We start from the raw sequence: 22,500 nt of genomic DNA on the forward strand, positions 1-22,500 counted from the left end.
CCAGATGGAGTTTTGAAATGCTTGACACCGCCACTGATACAAACACAGCTAAGCTTAATTGCTGTTTTTTTTTGCTATGCGTTTGTACCTGAGTTCCTCCCTCCAAGTATGCAACTCTGAATATAATAATATCTAATCTAGGTCATATAGTTTATCTCTTCCTGTCAGTGCTTCTTACACCGCATTACTGTATGTACACCGTCTCACGCTCTCTCTCGCGAGGCTCTCTCTCACAACCCCGACTCGTAATCTAGAGGGAAATCAAGAGTAGGGAAAGTTAGGAAGCGCAGGTAATGAATAGAGAATTAGTGTGAAGTCGCAAGTTAATGAACGCCCTCGCAGTCACAGACAAAGAACATGAAAAGTAAATTGGGGAAAAAAAAGGCAAAGAAAGAAAGAATGAAAGATCGTGTCGCAAGTGTGGCAGTCATCCAGGTCCCTAATGAGATCTGCAAATAAAGTTCCCCTGTCAGAATTTGCATAATGCCTTTAATTCTATATATAGAGAGATGGAGGAGATATGCAGGAAAGTTAGCAATTGAAGTAGATTCAGAAAGTTTTGTGTGTGTGTGAGTGTGTGTGTGTGTGTGTTTGCACAAATTTAAGCACAAATAATGGCTTGAAACGAAGCTTTACGTGACCTTTGTTTGTGGAGGTGTGTAGCGCGGTCAGGTGGGAGTTGTGTCAGGGTTTGGCTCTCGATGTCCTGCCCTGCCTGCTGTTGAGCTGGTGACATCTGCTCCCCACATGTCTCTCCTGTGATAGGGAGCATCACTGCAGATGTTCCAGTGTTAGGGTCCCGGTCAGAGCGCAGCACCCGTGCACTGTCGTCTTTTTGAAGTGCGGATGAAAAGGAATCCTGCAAGCCACTCCAGGGCTCTGGGGACAGGAGGAGAATGTATGTGTGTGTGTGTGTGTGTGGTGTTCAGAGGCAGTCTCATTAAAATTTCAATCAGGCCTGGGACCTGGCCTGGAACTCTCCTCCTGCCCTCGGCCCTCCAGAACTAGACGCTTGAAGAGCCACTTCACTCTTTCTGACTCACCTGACTTCACCTCGTACAGAAAATAATGCACCATGATCACTGAGACCCAGAGAACGATTCCTGCACATGTATCTTGCATTCCTGTTTCTGGTGTGGTCCATGTACAGTCTAAACTCTGTCGAGAGTTGGAAGGATTCTATATAGCGTATCTCAGTATCTAAAATATATAAATACTATACAGTGTAATATATAAAGTTTAGTGTACTGTACTGTGTATAAAACAATACAGGAAATGAAAAAGAAGAGATTTGTGTAACGAGTAAAAGGTCTAAATAAAACACAAGGAGAATTTGTTTCTTGGTTTAAAATGAAATTAAATTTATTTGATTTTTAAGAGGGGGGGACACGGTGGCTTAGTGGTTAGCACGTTCGCCTCACAGCTCCAGGGTTGGGGGTTCGATTCCCGCCTCCGCCTTGTGTGTGAGGAGTTTGCATGTTCTCCCCGTGCCTCGGGGGTTTCCTCCGGGTACTCCGGTTTCCTCCCCGGTCCAAAGACATGCATGGTAGGTTGATTGGCGTCTCTGGAAAATTGTCCGTAGTGTGTGATTGTGTGAGTGAATGAGAGTGTGTGTGTGTGCCCTGCGATGGGTTGGCACTCCGTCCAGGGTGTATCCTGCCTTGATGCCCGATGATGCCTGAGATAGGCACAGGCTCCCCATGACCCGAGGTAGTTCGGATAAGCGGTAGAAGATGAATGAATGAATGAATTATCTTTTTTTTTTTTTTTTTTTTGTCATTCTTTCATTTTATTCCATTCTTTTCAGATCTTTCTAATGAATGCTTCGAAGTCAGTCTCTGTTCTGAGTGTAAAGTTAGCAGGCCCAGCCCACGGACCTTACCTCTAAACACAGGTGCAATCATGCGTTTAATGGGAAAGTAAGCGTAAGGAAACTCGCGCTCTGAGATTACTTTAAACAAGGGACGAACTCTCTGTTAAAGATCAAAGCTGCCAGAAACAAAGACTGATTTCAAACAAGCGCAAGAATCTCAGCAGCAAAAAACCCACAACTCCTCTGATAACACTTAGATCTATAAATGTTTGTTGAATATACTTATTTATTTGAAGATTATCTGCCACGGTAATAAGTTGGCCCCTAACAAGCACTTGAGGGAGACGCTTTTCTTTGAGGCTTCTTTATTTTGCCGCACCATTGAGCAGCAAGCTTTGGGATTTAGGAGACTATTAAAGAGAGGGATTTTTTTCATGGATTTGTAGTTAATGAATGATATGCATGTGATTTCCTTCTTCTTATGTTCTTTTCATGGCTTTTTAAGATGGAAGAAGAGAAGCTGGAGAATTAGACCCATTTTTAAGGTTTTATGGATTTTACCCAGCTTTTGCCTGATACAGGAAAATGTTAGTTTGTATTAATGTTAGTTAGTATTTTAGGGTTTAAAATATGATTAAATTATTTAAAAAAAAAAAAAGACTTTTATGTCATTTTACGGCTTATATGAAATTTATGGGGGGGCACGGTGGCTTAGTGGTTAGCACGTTCGCCTCACACCTCCAGGGTCGGGGTTCGATTCCCGCCTCCACCTTGTGTGTGTGGAGTTTGCATGTTCTCCTCGTGCCTCGGGGGTTTCCTCCGGGTACTCCGGTTTCCTCCCCCAGTCCAAAGACATGCATGGTAGGTTGATTGGCATCTCTGGAAAAAATTGTCCCTAGTGTGTGATTGCGTGAGTGAATGAGTGTGTGTGTGTGCCCTGCGATGGGTTGGCACTCCGTCCAGGGTGTATCCTGCCTTGATGCCCAATGACGCCTGAGATAGGCACAGGCTCCCCGTGACCCGAGGTAGTTCGGATAAGCGGTAGAAGATGAATGAATGGATGAATGAATGAAATTTATGTTGGGATTGGTATTAATTGTGTACTTTGCTGTTTACCAGCAAAGTAGAGAAAGTCATACTTCAGCCTCTTTTACTGATTTCTTTGCCTGTTTAAGGTGTTCACTTTAAAATGACTTTTTATTTATTTATTTATTTATTTTTTAACTGTTGTATGTATAGGGTTGGGTGCTGGAGGCTATCCCCAAAAGCAGACAAGAGGCGCTGTGTCTGCAGGCATCTGGCATTGCCCCCGAGCATGTTGGTCAGTGCTACACACACTCTTTCTCTATCTCTTTCTCTCTTTCTCTCACACACACATACACACACAAACAGCATTTTCACACTTGACCCAAATGCTCAAGTCTGCACCCAGGATCCAAACAAGGCTTGGAGGTCTTCTTCACACCAGTGCGTTGACTCCACAATTCTATACATCACTTCTGTAGCTTGCAAAATGTACAGTAATACGTCAAAGTGCAATATCAACATCGACATTTAAACCATGATGCGCTTGAGCATCAGTGATCTGAAAACATCTGATACATTCGATCTACTGAAGTCTACTGAAAATCTTGAACAACTTTAAATATTCAGATGTGAGAAAAAAGACAAGAGCAAAATCACGCATGCACAAATCAAGAATTATGATACCTATGAGTGCAAAAGTTTGCACCCCCTATTGTTTCTATAGGGGAAAATCTCAATCTCATTCGAGAAGTTAAAAAAGAAATGTGGGTGCGTTCTGCACCGATTTGAGACACAAGCCAAAAGCAACAGACGAATTTACTGAACTAATGTTTCGTCTTGAGTCTTTCGGTCTCTAGACCTTATTTTGAGATGGCAGTGAGTTCAACTTTAACATAAAATATTTAGAAATATTAGAAAAGGGAGGATGATAAAAAATCTAAATGTGTGGAAATGCAATGTTTTATGAGAATATTTCTGTTCATTCAATATTCAGAAAACAGTGACACGACTTGTAATAATAAACTAACAGATGTGAACCTACCAATTATAGCCAAACGTCTGCACTCCACTATAGTAATGTCTATTAATAAATTTGTCCCATAATGGACTTTTTAATTTACCCATGCAAGAGAACAAATCTGTCCTTGTTAAACGTATTTATTTCATGTCTCAGTGATGTTGCAGGCACGCAACGACGTCCTGACTGAAAGGAATCTGGGCAAGAGGATAGACCCTGTCACAGGAGGTAATGTCTGGATCATTACTGCAATTTTTCAGTTCAGAGAGCCGAGCGGAGAGACAGACGGCCAAGACGCAACCTTGTTAGAATTTCATGAACCGTAGACCTCAACCAAACAGAACCTGTTCTCTGAATCCAAGTCCTCTGGGTATAGGAAAGACGCATTATAATGAAGCAAAAGCCCTCACTCCCTCTAGTGTAATTGCAATCTTCAGCTTTTTTTTTTTTCCACAATAGAACTTTGACACCGTGTTAAAGTACGCTAATTGGTTTAATCATTTAGTGCAATTCTTCTTGCAAGAATAATTCACAAACAATGCAGCATTAACCGTACAAACACAATGCAAATTGTGTCACGTTTATCATTTTTGCAGCATTCGTCTTAATAATTGAGATTTTGCAATAAATTCTGTTCATGTTGCTGTGCATTTCTGTTGATGTACTGTAGATCTGCATACTCATGATGCTGAATTTAATTTATCCCAGACAGATGAACAGTTTTATGCTGCTGAGATGCTATGTATAGCCCTGAGCTAAATTATTTAAGTTTTATTTGTTAGGAAGGATCCGTTATATGCTAACGCAAGTAAAATGAAAGTTAGATCTGAGGTGAAGCTGTGTTTCAAAATCTAAGGGGAAAATTTCACACAGTTGTCATTCCTGATTGTGTCTTTTTTTTTGTATTACTTCTGGCTTTCTGTTTATTTTATTAGCGATAACCTGTCGTGTTGCTTTTTTTTTTAAAATTTATTATTGAAATATGAAAAACGGTTGCAACAGAAAATCGTTCGTCCTATTTTATGGAAATGTAAGGGAGACTAGACGGTCTGTCCTTTTTATTTAGCGTTTATCTTACACAGAGTCATGGGGAACTTGGAGACTATCACGGGGCACAAGGCAGGGAAACACTGGATCGGATACAGATTATTTAGAGATGCTAATCAGCCTACTACACATGTCTTTGAAGTGAAGGAGGAAACCAGAGTACCTGGAGGAAACCGTGTGGGGAAATCGTGAGAGGGTGGCAATTGAACCTCACCCAGGACGTTTGGGGCAAACGAAGCCACTGTGTCAATAAATCACATGTTCAATAATAAAAATGATCAATTATTATAAGTGTCATGAATGCAGATGTGGGCAGATTATCTTTTTGGTGCATGTGTTATATATATATAAAAAAAATGGATTTTATTCTTTAACTTCTGAATGTTTCTTGAGTTGCCATTCTGATATGGATTTAAGATTTTACATTTATTGTTCTGAAGATTATTACTGCAGGATGCCGTGTGTTTAGAGTATTTCTTCCTGTTTTATGCCCTCAGACGTGTACCACGTTACTTACATGTGGCCCGAGAGTGCCGAGGTGGCTCAACGTCTCGAGAGGCCAGACAACCAGACGGAAATGACCCGTCAGTTGCAAGCGTACCAGCGGGAGCTCCAGGGTCTACAGGACGCTTACTGTAACAGCCTGAAGATCATCGATGCTGATCAGCCTCATGTAGATGTGTTTGGTCAAGGTGAGAACAACCTTCAGCTTCTCTCCTCTTTAATAAATGCATGTTATGTTTTTAACAGAGACTGGAGACAGAGACTGGAGAAGTCATTTCTTCTATAGCTTAACTTTTTCTATATTAACCTTGAACTCCTGGATTATTATTCAGTTATTCATATTAAATATGTTATTCAAAATGTACTACAGATGGATTATACTAACTAAAAGATTAAAGGTGTTTAGTGTATCAAGGGTGTTCAAAAAATAGAAAGAAAATACAAATAAATATATGAAATTAAAAAGGAATTACTAATCCTAAAATCATTTAAAAATTATATTATTAGATTTTTTAATATATTTTTTATTTCATTTTTAAATTTTTTATATATATATTTTTTTATTCTTTGTTTCACAAAAGTTCTACACCTGAGTGCAATAGTTTACACCCCTTATGAGTTAATGAAGAAGACGAATAAATAAATAAGGAATAATATAACATCCTCAAGTTAGTTCCTGTTATTGCTGCCATAACTCTGTCTTGAATTGAACACAACTTTCAGATACTACAGAATCTCAAAATTATAAATAAATAAATAAAAATAATAATAATAATTAGCACCTCCTGACCAATCAGATTGCTGAATTCCAAAGCATTGTTGTATAAATTATGAATTTAAGGTATAGCAGCAAGACATTTAGTCTATTAGGTTTCACAAATATTGTAGCATTAAAGAATATTTAAAAATATGACATATAAGATAGTAGTAAAAACTAACAAATTATTCCATTTCAGAATTGTGATATAAGCTCAGGCTAGCTCGTCCTCTTTTGTTATAAGACCTTAGGCATGTTTAAAGTCATCCACAAAGTCTCCTGCCCTAGTACACATGTTACAAGACTTCCAGTCCTTAGTGTACGTACAGGATAGTATTTCCCTGCTGTGCTGACCCGAGCTGTGGTTAAAGCTCAGCAGTGTAGCCGCTCCACTGAGAGCCAGTGATTGGCCTGGTTAGGGGACTTCGCCTCTGGCAATGCTGCAGGCGCATAGTGTCCCGCGAGGACCCGATCAACGGCGTGCAGCCTTCACCAGAGCCATTAAAGCCGTCCCAGTACAACCTGTCTCAATATTACACCACTCAACTTGACAAAATAATAATGCGCTTCCTTTTGTTGTGGGGATAAGGAGCACGCTGTCTGCTGAATATTTTAACTCTCTTTTGCATATATCATCCGATTAAAGTGTGAGGAAAGATCTAGGGGGGGATTCGAAGGAAATCTTTTCCCCAAGTTTTATTTGTGTACATGTTCATATTTAGAGATGGAACCTGAATAGCTCATTCCTAATTAGGTCTTTATCATTTTCATTTTTATAAAAATAAATAAACAGACCTAATATATTTTCACCCCCCCGTCACTAGATTAACGAGAGCTTCCACTTTTCTGACATTTTGCTCTCTCTTTATGTAGCCACATTATGGTCTTAATTCATATTCATATTCTCTAACTACCATATGCAGCCGAATATCAGCTCATTGTGCTATCTCAGCCAACATTAGTGCATTAGTATTGCATTCACACTGCCAATATAGAGCGCCAAGAGAGCAACTCCACACTCTTGCTCTAATGGTTTGAAGATTTCAGCTTGATTCTTTAAATGGGAGGTTTGCGACGACGTGCTTTCGGCGCGTCCGTCTTTATTTAATGCTACTCAGCGTGCTTGATCGAGTTAAACGGTGGAAGTAAAACAAATATTTGCAAACGTTCTCCTCTATAAAACATTCATGGCTTCAAGAGCTGCAGTAAAGATGTCGCCTTAAATATTGATTATTGCTAATTCAGCATGCGGTTTGATTGTGACATTTCTAGCCTCCCCCTGACGTAGCCTTTTAACACATTAGCATGTTTCGCATATTAACCATTTATCGGTGCCGTTGTCTGGCAATTAGCGTAAAACGTAGGACGAGAGAGACTCATTAGTTATAATTAGGCCACTGTTAATTATCACACATTAGAGGGAACAGATGAAAGGCATTGTCATGGGTGAAGCCCAGCTGCAAACAGATGTTTGCTGCCCTCGTGGAGCACAGATGAGGCCTCTAATGATTTATTAATCAAGCCGACTTCCTTATATTCAGATTAGCCACGATGGCTGTTTATCATCTGAGCATGTGGCATTTAAAAGCACATTCTCACCACTTCTATATAAACGCTGAATTATCCAGCTCCATCAAACGATTAAAGATTTCTTTCATTGGTAGAACAATCCATGACACCAAACTCTAATTTGTGGAATAAAGCAGACTGGTTGGTGCTTTTTGAGGACAAGATATCACAAAGTAGTTTTGTTTTGTTCATTTTTTTCAATCTTTAAACACATGCATAAAAAGACATTTTATAAATGCACTTGGTTTAATTACATAAGTCATTTGTGACCTGTATAATTAGAGCAATGGCACTGACATATTAACTACAGTTAAGTTCACCAGCATTAGCGCTTTATTATTGATTAGTTGCATTTGTTACATGGCACAGTTGTTTATCATTTTCGACGACAAATATAGTCGTTTTCCCAGGACAAAGCCACGAAGTCAGACCGCGCTATAGGACAGGGAGCTACAATCAGAAATCTACACCTGAATAATTCTGTTTGTTTTTCTGTGCCTTTTCCTTCCTGCAGTGCTGAGCTACGTTCTGTCCAGGCATCGCTCTGATGCACCTCACACTCCCAGAATCCTCTTGTTCGGACCGCCAGGTTGTGGGAAGAGTCTCCAGGCCAGCTTGCTTGCCCAGAAATACAGCTTAGTTGACAGTGAGTTAATGCACTGGCTTCAAATATTTCTTTATATTTAATTAATTAAAATATAAAATATGTAATGGTATTTTTTTAAGTGTTTTAGGAAAACAAAATCTCATAAAATACAGTTTTGTTGTCCTATACCACAGCCAATGATTTCAACTTTTTATTAATTGAAGAACATTTCATTCAATTCAATTTTTTTTTGTATAGCGCTTTTAACAACAGCTTAACAGAAATCTAAAAATTCAACATACACATTTTAAATTTTATAAACCTATCCCAAATGGGATAAGCCAAAGTCACTGGTGGTGAGGAAAAACTCCCTGAAACAACATGAGGAAGAAACCATGATAGAAACCAGACTCAAAAAGGAAGCTATCAAAGCTACTGCTATTATAAAATAATTTCCCTTTTATAACTGTTATAAAACACTCATATCTATTATATTCATCACACTAAAACATCATCTTACTCTTTTGAAAACCCATTTATATTTCCATTTAATGTTGAGTGAATGTGTCTTAGTTCCTGTATTCACTTATGTTATAGCAGGATTATAGTAATGAAACTAAAAAAAAAAAACACATAAAAAGCATAAAAACACAATTTCTCTGCAGGCTCCTTCTTATAATGTTAAAATGTCCTCTTACAGAAAGCTCCATGGTGTTACCGATTGTAAAGTTAACATTAAATAGCTAAATGTTTTTAAGGAGTCTTAGAGTATCTGGAGCCCCAACCCTATAACTTAAACACACAATAGAAAATAATTCAACTTCTTTTGACCAATCAGATTTGAGAAATCAGCAGCGCAGAAAAATACATTATTATTATTATTATTATTATTATTATTATTATTATTATTATTATTATTATCATTATTATTATTATCGATAATAATAATAATAATGATAATAATAATAATAATAATAATAATAATAATGTATTTTTCTTCAAAACCCTTGTGTTGGAATGTTACGTTTATTACATCCTGTCTTTTCTTGGACCCAAGCTATGTCCTGTCCTTTTCTTCACTTCCTCGAAACAGTCTTAAAGGTCACTCAGAGCATTGTGCATTCTGTTTATTTAAAATTTAAAAGCCGCTGTATTTCTCTGCTCTCCTCTCTTCCGTGCTCTCTGCCTGACTCTTTTTCTCTTTGTCTCCTTTTTCTCATTTTCTGTTGCCTTTTCTGTCTCCCTCTCTCCCTCTGTAGTTTGTTGTGGTGAACTTTTGAAAGCAGTGGCGGCGGATGAGAGCAGTATGGGAGAGCTCATTAAACCCTTTCTGGAGTCAGGACGGCGAGGTAAACTTCTTCACCTCCTCACATACGCATGCTGTCAAACAGGTCACGCACCGAGGAGAGCTGAAGCTGAAGTGTAAGGGGCCTATTTGGAGTCTGCTGACTCTGTTAGAGTTTTCTGCTTTCAGGCGAATAATTAGACCACCCACATCATGCACAGTACGTCCAATTACATCATGATGTTTGCATATGTATAATGGTATGGTGAACATAATCCTGTAACATCCCTCTGTCCGGTGAGCATTACGATAACGTTACCAGGCAACGTTCGCTTTCTAAAAATGATATTCAACACACCGGCTTTTTGCGACTCTTTTTCAGTTAGATAGCACGAGATTGTGTTTTTATCAACCATTCTGATTTAGTGTAGCGTCGTATTTAATATGTCACCGTGTGGCAATTATTTATTTCTGCCACCTAATTTCCATATGCACAATTAAACAATAACTTAGCTGAGACATGAAAGGAAAAGAGAGAGAGAGAGAGAGAGAGAGAGAGAGAGAGAAATTAAGGGGAAAGAAAGAGAGAGAGAGAGAGAGAGAGAGAAAGAGAGAGAGAGAAATTAACGGGAGAGAGAGAAATTAAGGAGAAAGAAAGAAAGAGAGAGAGAGAGAGAAAATAAGGAGAAAAAAAGGGAGAGAGAGAGAGAGAGAGAGAGAGAGAGAGAGAGAGAGAGAGAGAGAGAGAAAATAAGGAGAAAAAGAGAAAGAGAGAGAGACAGAAATTAAGAAGTGAGAGAGAGAGAGAGAGAGAGAGAGAGAGAGAGAGAGAGAGAGAGAGAGAGAGAGAGAGAGAGAGAAATTATGGAGAAAGAAAGATAAAAGAAAATAAGAGAGGATGCAGGGAAATTGTTAAGGGAGAAATAAAGAGAGGTAGAATTAAAGAAATAAAAGAAAGTAAAGAAAAGAAGATAGGATGAGGAGGAATGAGGGAAGGAGTGGATAAGGAACCCTACAGTGTAGACGTAGTGAAGCTTCGGTCAGTTGTAAATCTCATAGTGACACATAAAGTGTATATTCTGTAATGTTATATCTTGTGTTATAAATGAGCATTTTATCAAAGTATATCAAAGAATAGATTCAGAAATTCTCATCAAAGACGAGTTCACGACAAAAAGGTTTGAATGGGTGGTAAAAAAAAAGCAGCCTAACATAAATGGTTACAAGTATTCTTTGTTCAAATAAGAGTTTTACTATCAAACACTCATGCACTTATTCAAGTATTACTATTAAGAACAGTATATGTTCTTTTATATTACACATTTAACCTCATTGGTCTGGACCTGGTGTTAAAGAAAATATCTTTATATTAATATAAAGGCCAAATGTCCACATTCACATCTTCTTGTGAAACCCCAAAGGGAAACTAATTCAATAAGGAGAGCTGTAAATATGCCAGTGTGTCTTATCCACAGTTATATTATCCAAACAGACCCACCCCTCACACCACATCCCAGTCTGCTGCATCTGCCAGTCACCGCTGCCAAGTGTCTAAACTTGCCTTGAGCAAGATGTGATTAATATAATAAACGTCCCTTGAGAACGGACAAGCTACAAAAGCGCACGTGCGTTTAATGAGACTGACGCTTGAGCGCCTTATCACAGAGGTGCTTCTTTTTCTCTAGTGCCTTTTCATTTCGCCCAACTCTCTGTGCTCGTGATGGCCACAGACAACGTGCTGAACGCTGACAGCTGAACTGAGCTTCCTGCAGTTAGCTCTGCTCCCACTGTGTGTGTGTTGACACAAATGCAAGAGATACCTCAGGGCTTAGGAAACACTAGAGTGGACATCATTTAATGAGCTATGACCATTTTGAAGGAGTTGTTAGAAACCCCTGACAGTATATTAATGCAGTAAATTGAGGGAAGACTTTCCCTTAAGCCAAGATTTATGGCTCGTCTATGGGGCAATTGAGGCAGTGGGTAGCAACATGTTAATCTTTATAAAGTCCTCAACCTTTGTTGAAATACTAATTAGCTCAGATTTTTCTACTTGAGAGCCAGTGTTGCTATTTGCATTGAATTGCTCGCCTTTTTAGATGTTGCACTGGATCTCGCAGACATTGAGCTGTTATTGCACCTAGTGGTCAAATATGGGAACTGCGACAAGTGCTTATTGAAGCCCATTGGGGCAGGAATCATCATGCCTTTTGGTCCTTCATTCATTCATTCATTCATTTTTTACCGCTTATCCGAACTACCTCGGGTCACGGGGAGCCTGTGCCTATCTCAGGCGTGTGAGCCTGTGCCCATCACACACTCTCATTCACTCACGCACTCACACACTACAGACAATTTTTCCAGAGGTGGGAATCGAACCCCCAACCCTGGAGGTGTGAGGCGAATGTGCTAACCACTAAGCCACCGTGCCCCCCGCCCTTTGGTCACTCAGAGAAAATTTACAGTGGAGTTTACAGTGAAGCAGCAGGCAGGGCTATTAATGACTGGGAGAGGACCGGACTGTGTGTAACGCTGATGTACAGACTTGCAAAGATTGCAGAGGTTGGAAGAGGGATAGGACGATTGTGTAGAGGATGATTTCATACATCAGTAATATATGTGCTGACTTTGTCTCCTACATGAAGCCTGAGAAGAAGAAAAAATGTGTCTCACTTTTCCATCTTCTTTTGGACTAGTTTATAGTTATGAATTATAAGTCATACTGGATTATTCTGATACATTTCACATTGCTGTTGAATTCTCGAAATTGGTCAGAAGGTGTTGATTTATTTTTACTAAGTTTCCAGTGTTCAGAGTTTTCCACTGCAGAAAAGTCTTCAGATGATTTTTTTTTCACTAAAGAACGTAACAAGTTGCATTTTTTTTTTTTGTCTTATTATTTACAAAAAAGAGAAATAAAGAGAAATTTGTGGGAACGACTGCTTACAGCTGCAATGACGGAAGCGCCGTTGTATCTCACAGATCTTCCCAGCATTAAAAGTAACTATAAAAGGTAAAAAATAAACTGTATCATGTGTAATAAATACAACAGTGGAATTGTTTAAATTGCTGTGGTATAAGAGGAATAAAACACTTCTGCACCGCTGTTTTAGGAAAATAGTCAATACACTGGGTGACAGCACATCAATCCATGCTGTCATTGATTATTATTATCATCTGTTTATTAATACGGGCTCTATAGAAAGGGTTATCCATAGAAAGTGGGAAGAAGAAAGTGTAAAATTGAGATGTGTGTGTGTAAGAGTGTGTGTGATTTACAGGATCAAAAAAAGCTTGAAAATTCTGGCTGCTGCTGTATATGGATAACATCCTACATGTCTTTTTGACCTGCATCAAAGGTCTTAGGAGCAGAGAAGATAAAAGTCATGATGGTTTTAAGAGCTCCATACTGTGGCTGTGAACCTCTCACGACTTTCTTTTCCCACATCTGACTGTCAGACTGCACCACTGCTTGTTGACGACATGCTAAACTGCAACAGTGAATGCATTCATGAGTTCATGCTTGCGAGAAAAGAATGCATAACGAATGTAATGTAAATGTTGTGTTAGTTGGCACACCCGTGGCTTGTTGAACCGAGCTTTTTTTTGTCCTAGGGGAGAGCTTTCCGCTCGCGTCTGAAGACTGCGACTCTGTCCCTCCCTCTCTCCCTCTTGCGTTGTGACAGTGAAGGTTTCAAGCAGAGAAGCTTGCCTAAATAATTTACGAGTTGATTAATGGGCTCGCTGGGGTATAATTAGGCGATGTAGAGACGGTGGCTAGCGGAACCAGAACAGTGCTTTGGGGATTTAGGGAGCAGGATTATTAAGGAAATGAAAAAACTGTAGTCTTACGAGAAGAGAAAGAGAACAAGGAAAAGAGGAGAGGAGCTCTCTCCAGGCTGCCTGGCGTTTGAAGCAGAGCCGGGTAGAGAGAGGCAAGAGGCTGCGTGTGTTTGATGTGGAAATTGGACAGTTTGAAACCGTCAACTTTAATTTTTCAGCATCTACAGAGACCCCCCTGAGTGCGCACTCACTTTCCTTAAAGAATGTTCTATTTTTTCCCTCACCCCCATTATTTGTTTGTCCTCGGCAACGCTCGTCGACTTCACTTTCCTTTCAGTTCTTCCACACGCTGTCCCCAGCTTTTGTGTTTTTATTCCGCATGTCGAGTGTGAAGTGTCTTCTTCCAGGCTTTATAACGGTATCATCCTCTTAAACAATTCACTTATGTTGCCTGTCAGGAAGCTGTTGACTGCTTTTGTGCTCAAAGAGAAAACCCTGGAAAAGCTTCACAAGACAAAATGTACATACATGAATTTAAATGACAGCATTCCTACTCATTTATTCATCATTTGAATTTTTATGTGAATAAAATCTCACAGAAAAAAATCACACACACGAAAAGAAATCCATCCATATGCTGACTGAAAAGATCACTACCTTTTTTTCTTTTTCTTTTGTAATTCATTCTTTGCCTTTGTGTCAATTCTGAATCTTAAAGTTTCTTATTAAAAGTTTTTTTCCGCCGATCCGTTCATCCGAAAAGCTAACATAACTTTTTACGTTACCTGGAAGTAAACAACATAATTCAAGACCTCAGCACTTTCCTTAGATGTGCAACCTTTTAACCCCACACTGCTCACATACAGATACTATAGATACAGCACTTTTTTACAGCACAACACAGGAAACGTTTCTGTTTATTGTGTCTGAGTGTCATTCGGAGGGCACATCTTGGAAGCCACTAAGCTTTACCATAACGGCTGTGCACCTTTTTATGTACTTTTGAAAAATAATTATTGTGAAAATAGAAATAAAGCATAATAACACGACACATCCTTTACTTGTTAACGCAGTATTAATATTCCTATTTATTCATCCTAGTGCCTGACAGCATGGTGCTACAGATCCTGACTGAGAGACTAAGCCGGGTGGATTGTATCACACACGGCTGGGTCCTTCACGGCTTCCCTTGGGATGTAGAACAGGCCGAGAGACTGCAGGAGTCCAACTTTCTCCAAAGCAGGTACTTAAGGTGCATACAGACCATAAAGGCGTTGAAATTGAAAATTGAAACACACCGTACAATAAGACAACATACAGTAAACAGATTGTTTACCAAACACCCAAAAATGGAGCGCAATGATTCTATGTAAACCCTACAGCAGAGGTCCATGGTAAAAAAATTCCTTTAGAAAGAACATACGGTCCATGTCCCGAAATCACATGCTTTTTTGTCTTAAAGGAGCCGTTTATAATTTTGAAGCCCCCATTGCTCAAAATCTAAATCCTTTCCCGCCCCCAATCGAGCACACTTCTTTTGTTGGAATGATGAATGTCTTTAAAGGAAAACGGTCATAGATCATAGTTGATCAGCTCTGTTTCATCTTGTGGTCAGAGATAATTACAGAGTGGTATATTTTAAAAAAAAAGTCAATGTTTCACGTCCTTTCATTTGCAATATTGTCATTTATTTAATGTTCTAGTAAAAAATCATATAATTATGAATATAATTGGTAATAGAACTAGAAATATGATCGTTACAGGACTAGAAATGTTACTAATTTTCAGGGCTGAAAATTACAGACTGCACCTTTAAAGGTGAGCTTGAACTGACATTCTGCTGACATTTATTTTTCATGTTTTAAGATTTCTATAATGCCAAATCAGCAAAACACATAACCCGAAGAAACGGACCATTCAGGTGTGTTTAGTGTCTCGTATGATTTGCGTTTGTATTTTCGAAACAGTGAGTGTAGCAGGATATGGCCACTCAGATTACTCGTGTTCAACAGATCTGATGGCACTGCGTGACTGGACAGCCTGTGTGTCTGGTTCAGTACAAGCTAGAGCACACTGAGCTAAAACCACCAGGCTTTCAGACTGTTTTGACAGACTTAGTGTCTTCTTTTTAGCTGTTTTCTGAGCACTTGTGGACCCTTTAAGTTGGATTAAAAATAGGAATTTAGAAATTTAAAACAGGCCGGTAAACTCCTGTTTGGGTAACGTCATTCACTTTGTTTAATCTAAACCTCTCATGAATTAGTCATCACACGCTTGCCTTTGTGTATCACACCTCTGTGATCTCCAATCACTCACCACTCACCAGGAGAATAAAACAAACACATGGACCTCTATTCTGAGAGAGTAACGTGAAATACCATCCATGAACTGCTCAGAATACCATCATCACCCTCATCTCCTCAGTAGGTCTCTATCTACTCCATTAGCAGCCCCTGCCATTTCCGCTAATGGCGAGAGACCTTATTTACATAGCATTAGCGTAATTGATTTTGGGGGCCAGCGGTAAGTAGAAAGGCTGGGCCCAGAAACAATGAGGAGAACATTACTGATGAGTTGCTGATAGCTGACGGTCGTGCTCTAACTGACAGCTTTATTAATTAAGAGCTATCTCGTTACTCAGGCTTTAGAGAAAATGAATGAATCGGTTCAGCGATCTGGCTCAGAGCCAAATCGCGGGCATTTTATATCGGCCACTACTGAGCAGTGAAGGACAGTTAAGAGAGCGGGCAGAGCTGGAACGACTGCTTAATCTGAAGGATCTATTTACTCGGTTCTTGAAAGGAGATCCTGCAGCAGGCTTTGTTGGAGTGAGTGCTTGTGGGAAATGTTCAGCTTGTACAGACTTGACCGCTCGGTTCGCTGGGTTGTTGCAAAAGAGCGAAAAAATTCATCATCATTTCCCACAAATTATTAAATCAGTGTTCTGGAAAGAAAATTAACTTTGAACACAAGCTGCAATTTCTTTTCTCTGAGGAAAAGAAGTTACCTGATCATGGAAAAAAACACAAAAGCTGAAGACAAGAAACAGGATCCCATGAGATACATGAGAATGCCCTTGCTCTGAATTCCTAGTTACCTCATCAAAAACTGATCAAGCCCAGTGACCACAGGTCCCCATTTTCTCCGCTGCACAATCCTACCCATCAGCCAGCTGTCCTCTATCATACAGCAATGTGAAGGCTAACACATTTACACTGAGACAAGAAGAAGAGCTGCATCCTTGCTATTAATGCTGCATCACAGAGCAGCGTTACACACTCTGAGGAAAGTGCTACCTAGCCTCGAATCTTCACAATTCAAACATGCAATCTACCAATCTCCAGGGACAAGTGTTTTGTTATATGTATAGGACAAGTGTTTTGTTATATGTATAGGACAAGTGTTTTGTTATAGGTATAGGACAAGTGTTTTGTTATAGGTATAGGACAAGTGTTTTGTTATAGGTATAGGACAAATGTTTTGTTATAGGTATAGGACAAGTGTTTTGTTATAGGTATAGGACAAGTGTTTTGTTATATGTATAGGACAAGTGTTTTGTTATATGTATAGGACAAGTGTTTTGTTATATGTATAGGACAAGTGTTTTGTTATAGGTATAGGACAAGTGTTTTGTTATAGGTATAGGACAAGTGTTTTGTTATAGGTATAGGACAAATGTTTTGTTATAGGTATAGGACAAGTGTTTTGTTATAGGTATAGGACAAGTGTTTTGTTATATGTATAGGACAAGTGTTTTGTTATATGTATAGGACAAGTGTTTTGTTATATGTATAGGACAAGTGTTTTTTTGTTGCGCCACTTGAAATAACTTATAAAAGAGAGAGAGAGGGAGATCTACAACTCTCTATAATGAGAAGAGTCATGACAAAAATAAACAATTCTAATTGGTTCTCCTGTTTTTTACTATAGCAGCTGGTAGCCAATTTCATCTGACTGAACCAATAACAAACTAAAGGACACATTTGCTTGACATTTTAGGTGGTTAACTATAGAGAACAGTAATGATGGCTATTTTATAACAGTGGACCATTTATGAACAACATTATAGACTGTACGTATTATCGTAACCAGCCACAAGTAAACATTCCAGACTCATAAATATTCCACTACTGAAATCCTCTTAGCTAATCCAGTGTATATATTCTATATGGGATTTTTAATAGATCATCTCTGGGAAAAGTGTTTATTAATTTAACCCAAAGGGCTAAACCAAATTCATGATCCATACCCTTTGCTAAGGATCCTTAAGGTTGATTATTTAATGCTATATTCGTGCAGTGGCCATCAACGGTCTTGTTGCATTTTTTTTTCTCACTCTTGCTGCCAATCTTTAACTACACTCCAGTTTGGGCAGTCAGCTGCCTCTTACAGCCCTGACACGCTCACAAACAATTAGAGTCTTTGGAGCCACTGAAATATGCATAGCTATCCGTGACAGGCAGATAAAGTAGGGCAATTAGACACGTAATTCTAGAAAAGGCCAGTGACAATCACCTACATACTCTCTCGCCCCCCCTTTATATACTGTATGTGTGTGTGTGTGTGTGAATATATATATTTGTATACATATATATGGTTGTAATGTGTGTATATATATATATATATATATATATATATATATATATATATATATATATATATATATATATATACACACACACACATTATATTTATTGTAGAGATATTTGTATCTTTCTCTCTCTCTCTCTTGCCATGCTCATCTCTTGCTCCCTATTAGTTAAATGTATTTCATGTGTCCGCTTCCCATCAAATCAAGCAACACTTCCACTAATTGGCTCATGAATTATACAGCAGGGGCCACATTATAATTTAATCAGTGGTAAACATTGCAGAGCCGCCTGTAAGGAATCTATCCCTCATTAATTTCTTAATTTGGAGAGACGGAAAAGGAGGGAAACGGAGGCAGGATGTGTACAGAGACTTATTCGGATCACCCTGAGAGGATAGTTAAGAAGGGAAGTGTGCACTTAGTCAAGATACCAGTTGAATGATATTCACACTATACACACACACACACACACACACACACACACACACACATACACACAGATATTCTGTCATATTTATCATGTCTGCTGTTTGGATTATTTGTAGCAGCAGAGGACTGACAAATGCTTGTTAGCTGCCTTGTTTAAGTTCGTCATTTGTTTGAGAATATCAAGCTGTCATGTAAGCAGTATCAAATGTAAACTCTACACCCCCTCAACACACACACACACACACACACACACACACTTCGAAAATGAGGGGGAAGGAACGGAGACACACACACAAGAGCACACTTTTCTCATACACCCCCAACCCCCTTTTTCTCTGCTCTACATGAATATTTCATGCCAAAGCATTAATATTAATTCTAATAGCTTTGCAGAGTAGTTATTATTTCTTTTTAAAGACAAATATTCATTAAAAATTGAGCAATGCCTTTTCACCGAAATCATCACACACTCGCACAGATGATGAGCCCAAGGAAACCTTTCAAATGTGACATGAGTCGAGGACAGTGGTCAGTTGAGGCTTACTTAAAGGGATCCTTTGTCTGTTCCAGAGGGGCTCACGATTTCACAGCATCACTGAGAGCCAGAAGGACAAAGGCATTTAAATATTTCATCAAAAGCAGATCTCAGATCTCCCACCCTTTTTTTCTCATGCTATCTCACCAAATCTTGCTGCTCGTCTTCAACCCCAGCATCACCTCCACCGTAAAAATTGTATGATATCGTAGATGTGACTCCGACGTGGCGGTTCTCTGGAGGCCCGAGCTCTGATGGGGTCAGCGGTGACTAGCAGGCTGATTGGTGCTTCCCCACCTGACTCCACCATTAAAGCCACTTTGTGTCAGGAGGCTGTGTAGTCAGGGAGATCCCCCAGAGTAAACACCCCAACATTCCTCTGTTAAAGTACCACCACTCAAGAGAGCTTCAGTTTTTATTCCATTATTTAGTTCATCATTTATTCAGCTCTCATATACGCACACGTCATAATTATTCCGTCCTTAATACTTAATGTGTCTTGCCAGTTTTTTTCTCTTAACCTTCTATTTAGCATAAACATTAGCATTACTGTAATCCTTTTTTATTAGGGGATTTGATGCTAAACAGATAATGTCTTTGCAACCACAAGCATCAAGATTCAGTTCGAGTCCTAAAGAAATCATTGTTTCGATGTTTTGAACAGGGTGTTTTTTTTGGAGATGAGTGATGATGTGGCTCTGGAGCGACTGACACTCAGGTCCACCGATCCTGTGACGGGGGAGAGGTAAAATCTTATTTTCTCTATCATTTATCAACCTAATATCTATCTATCACTTTATCCAGTTATTCAGTCATTCAGTCGTGTGGATGCGACACAACGTACAAAACCATACACGTACAGTACAAAGGTTTCAGTTCATGTTCACAACTTCACACCAGACTTCAACTGTGGCATGGTTTGAGTATTCCAGAAACTGATGATCTACTAGGAGTTTCACACAAATTGGTCTCTAGAGTTTAAACAGAATGGTGCAGAAAACAGAAAGCACCCATTGAGCAACATTTCTGCTGGAGGAAATGCCTTGTTAATGACAGAGCTAAGAGGATGCATGACAGACTAGTTTGAGCGGACAGAAAGGCGATGGTAACTCAAATAGTCATTCTTTACAACCATGGTGAGCAGAAAAGCATCTCAGAAAATGCAATGTGTCAAAATTTGAAGACTGCTAGTGTCAGTCAACAGTCAACAGTTGAAAATGGTTAAAAACATTTTACTATTTCCTTATTGAGAGGAATATTAAATTTTTTTTTTTTTTTTTTTGATCCATCCAGATATCACTCATTACACAATCCTGCTCCGGATCCAAAAGTACAGGCTCGGCTCCAGAGTAACCCACGGGACTGTGAGTCTGAAGTCTGCAAGAGGCTGGAGGAGTACCGGAGCCATGCAGCTGCCCTACAGGCCTTCTACCCCCAGGCTGTGCAGGTCAACGCTGATCAGCAACCTCACACCGTGTTTGAGTGCCTGGAGAACGGGATGGTCGGCCGTCCTTCCAAAGTCCTGCCTGAATTAAACATCCAAGCCTTCTCTGGCTCCTCTGGTCTGTAATCACTCCCCGCTTGTTGACCCCAGCTGATCACAGGGGAGTACAGCAGACCAGCTAATTATACACATGTTTAATTAATGTCGCAATAAAAGGCAGCCTGTCTGGACTCTTTGTCAGGGGTAGTATTAGTCCTGCTTCAGTAGTCTCATGCTAAGGAGCAAGAGCTCCTCTGATTATTAATCTCTATCTCTCTCTCTTTCTCTCTCTCTCTCTCTCCCCCTTACACACACAAAGATTCAGAGGTCAGTCAGCTGGCTCCCAATGGAGAGGAAAGGAGTTAAGTGCACTGGTTAGCGAGATGTGTTAACAGCCAAGCATTCAAACTCCCCTCAGATACCGTGCCATGACAGGCAGACATTGACTTAATTAGAGCGAATGAGCTCAGAATATGCATCAGCTCTGAATACATAAACAGGGAGTAAGCAGGAGAAATGGCATGTTTTTTTCAAACGATCTCAGCCCGCACTGTAGCAGGAAGAGTATGTTTACTCTCCAAACAATGATTTTAGAGGATATGTGAAGGAATACAGAATTGCAGATGATGGAATTACTAAATGAGTAATGCTTTTTAGTGCCCCGTTATTTTCTGCACAGATGCTACAAATATTTAGATAAGCCTCTTTTTTTTTCCAAGTGCAAACACATATTATTTCTCTAATCTGAGGTGATATCTGAATCTTGACAATAAAATATATTTAAATTGCATCTGTCTCTTTCATTAAGCAGCTTAATTTCTAATTAAGCAGAATTTGAGATTGTTAATAATCCGTCCTTTTACAGTCATGTAAGTTCTAGATATTACCCGGGGATGTGTGTGTGATACTAAATTCAAAGTGTTAAGTATTAAGAGGTGAAGGATGAGGAAATCCATCATAACGGGAAAATTATTAGGATTGATAAGGTGCAAAGTAGAAACTCTAAATGCTAAATGTCACTTCGATACTACACAAAATATAAAAATCTATGAGCTAAGATATTCAGCCTAATGCTATGTTTGCACATACAAGGAAATTATTGCTGCAAGTCTCCAGTCGTACTACTGTACGAACTATGATGTCGTCATCTTCCTTTTAAATTGTTGCCATAGTTATAACGCTTCTCAGTGGGTGGTTCATCACAACAAATCAGAATTCTTGCTCTTAATATAAAACATTCTGAATGCAGATTTGGAGTTTGTATATAAAACTAGTTTATATAACTATTTATATATACTAGTGTATATAAAACACCAGTTTATCAGTGCAACATATCACACAAGATGAAGGTAAAGCAGCGTGTGTTCTGTGAGCCATCATTTGGTCATTAAACATACTTTCACACACATTCTGTAACCTTGTGTACATACAACTATACTCTCTACACACTACTACACCCATTAACATGTACAACTATACTCTCTACACACTACTACACCCATTAACATGTACAACTATACTCTCTACACACTACTACACCCGTTAACATGTACAACTATACTCTCTACACACTACTACACCCGTTAACATGTACAACTATACTCTCTACACACTACTACACCCGTTAACATGTACAACTATACTCTCTACACACTACTACACCCGTTAACATGTACAACTATACTCTCTACACACTACTACACCCGTTAACATGTACAACTATACTCTCTACACACTACTACACCCTTTAACATGTACAACTATACTCTACACACTACTACACCCTTTAACATGTACAACTATACTCTCTACACACTACTACACCCGTTAACATGTACAACTATACTCTCTACACACTACTACACCCGTTAACATGTACAACTATACTCTCTACACACTACTACACCCGTTAACATGTACAACTATACTCTCTACACACTACTACACCCTTTAACATGTACAACTATACTCTACACACTACTACACCCTTTAACATGTACAACTATACTCTCTACACACTACTATACTACTATATACTACTATACTCTCCACACACATTACTATACCCTTCTGT

The 22,500-nt window shown here is 39.1% G+C and overlaps 1 protein-coding gene across 1 annotated transcript in view; it reads left to right on the plus strand.

Moving 5' to 3' along the window:
- Positions 1-21,111, plus strand: part of ak8 (adenylate kinase 8) — a 27,464-nt gene extending 6,353 nt beyond the window's left edge. The window contains exons 7-14 of the mRNA XM_060883552.1: positions 3,053-3,134; positions 4,014-4,085; positions 5,402-5,596; positions 8,249-8,380; positions 9,580-9,669; positions 14,490-14,631; positions 19,608-19,688; positions 20,237-21,111. Coding sequence (XP_060739535.1) covers positions 3,053-3,134; positions 4,014-4,085; positions 5,402-5,596; positions 8,249-8,380; positions 9,580-9,669; positions 14,490-14,631; positions 19,608-19,688; positions 20,237-20,513 — 1,071 coding nt within the window. The 3' untranslated portion in view covers positions 20,514-21,111. The remainder of the gene's footprint in view (positions 1-3,052; positions 3,135-4,013; positions 4,086-5,401; positions 5,597-8,248; positions 8,381-9,579; positions 9,670-14,489; positions 14,632-19,607; positions 19,689-20,236) is intronic.
- Positions 21,112-22,500: the final 1,389 nt, after the last annotated feature.

The sequence above is a fragment of the Tachysurus vachellii genome, chromosome 12, assembly GCF_030014155.1.
Source record: "Tachysurus vachellii isolate PV-2020 chromosome 12, HZAU_Pvac_v1, whole genome shotgun sequence".
NCBI classification, from domain to species: domain Eukaryota; kingdom Metazoa; phylum Chordata; class Actinopteri; order Siluriformes; family Bagridae; genus Tachysurus; species Tachysurus vachellii.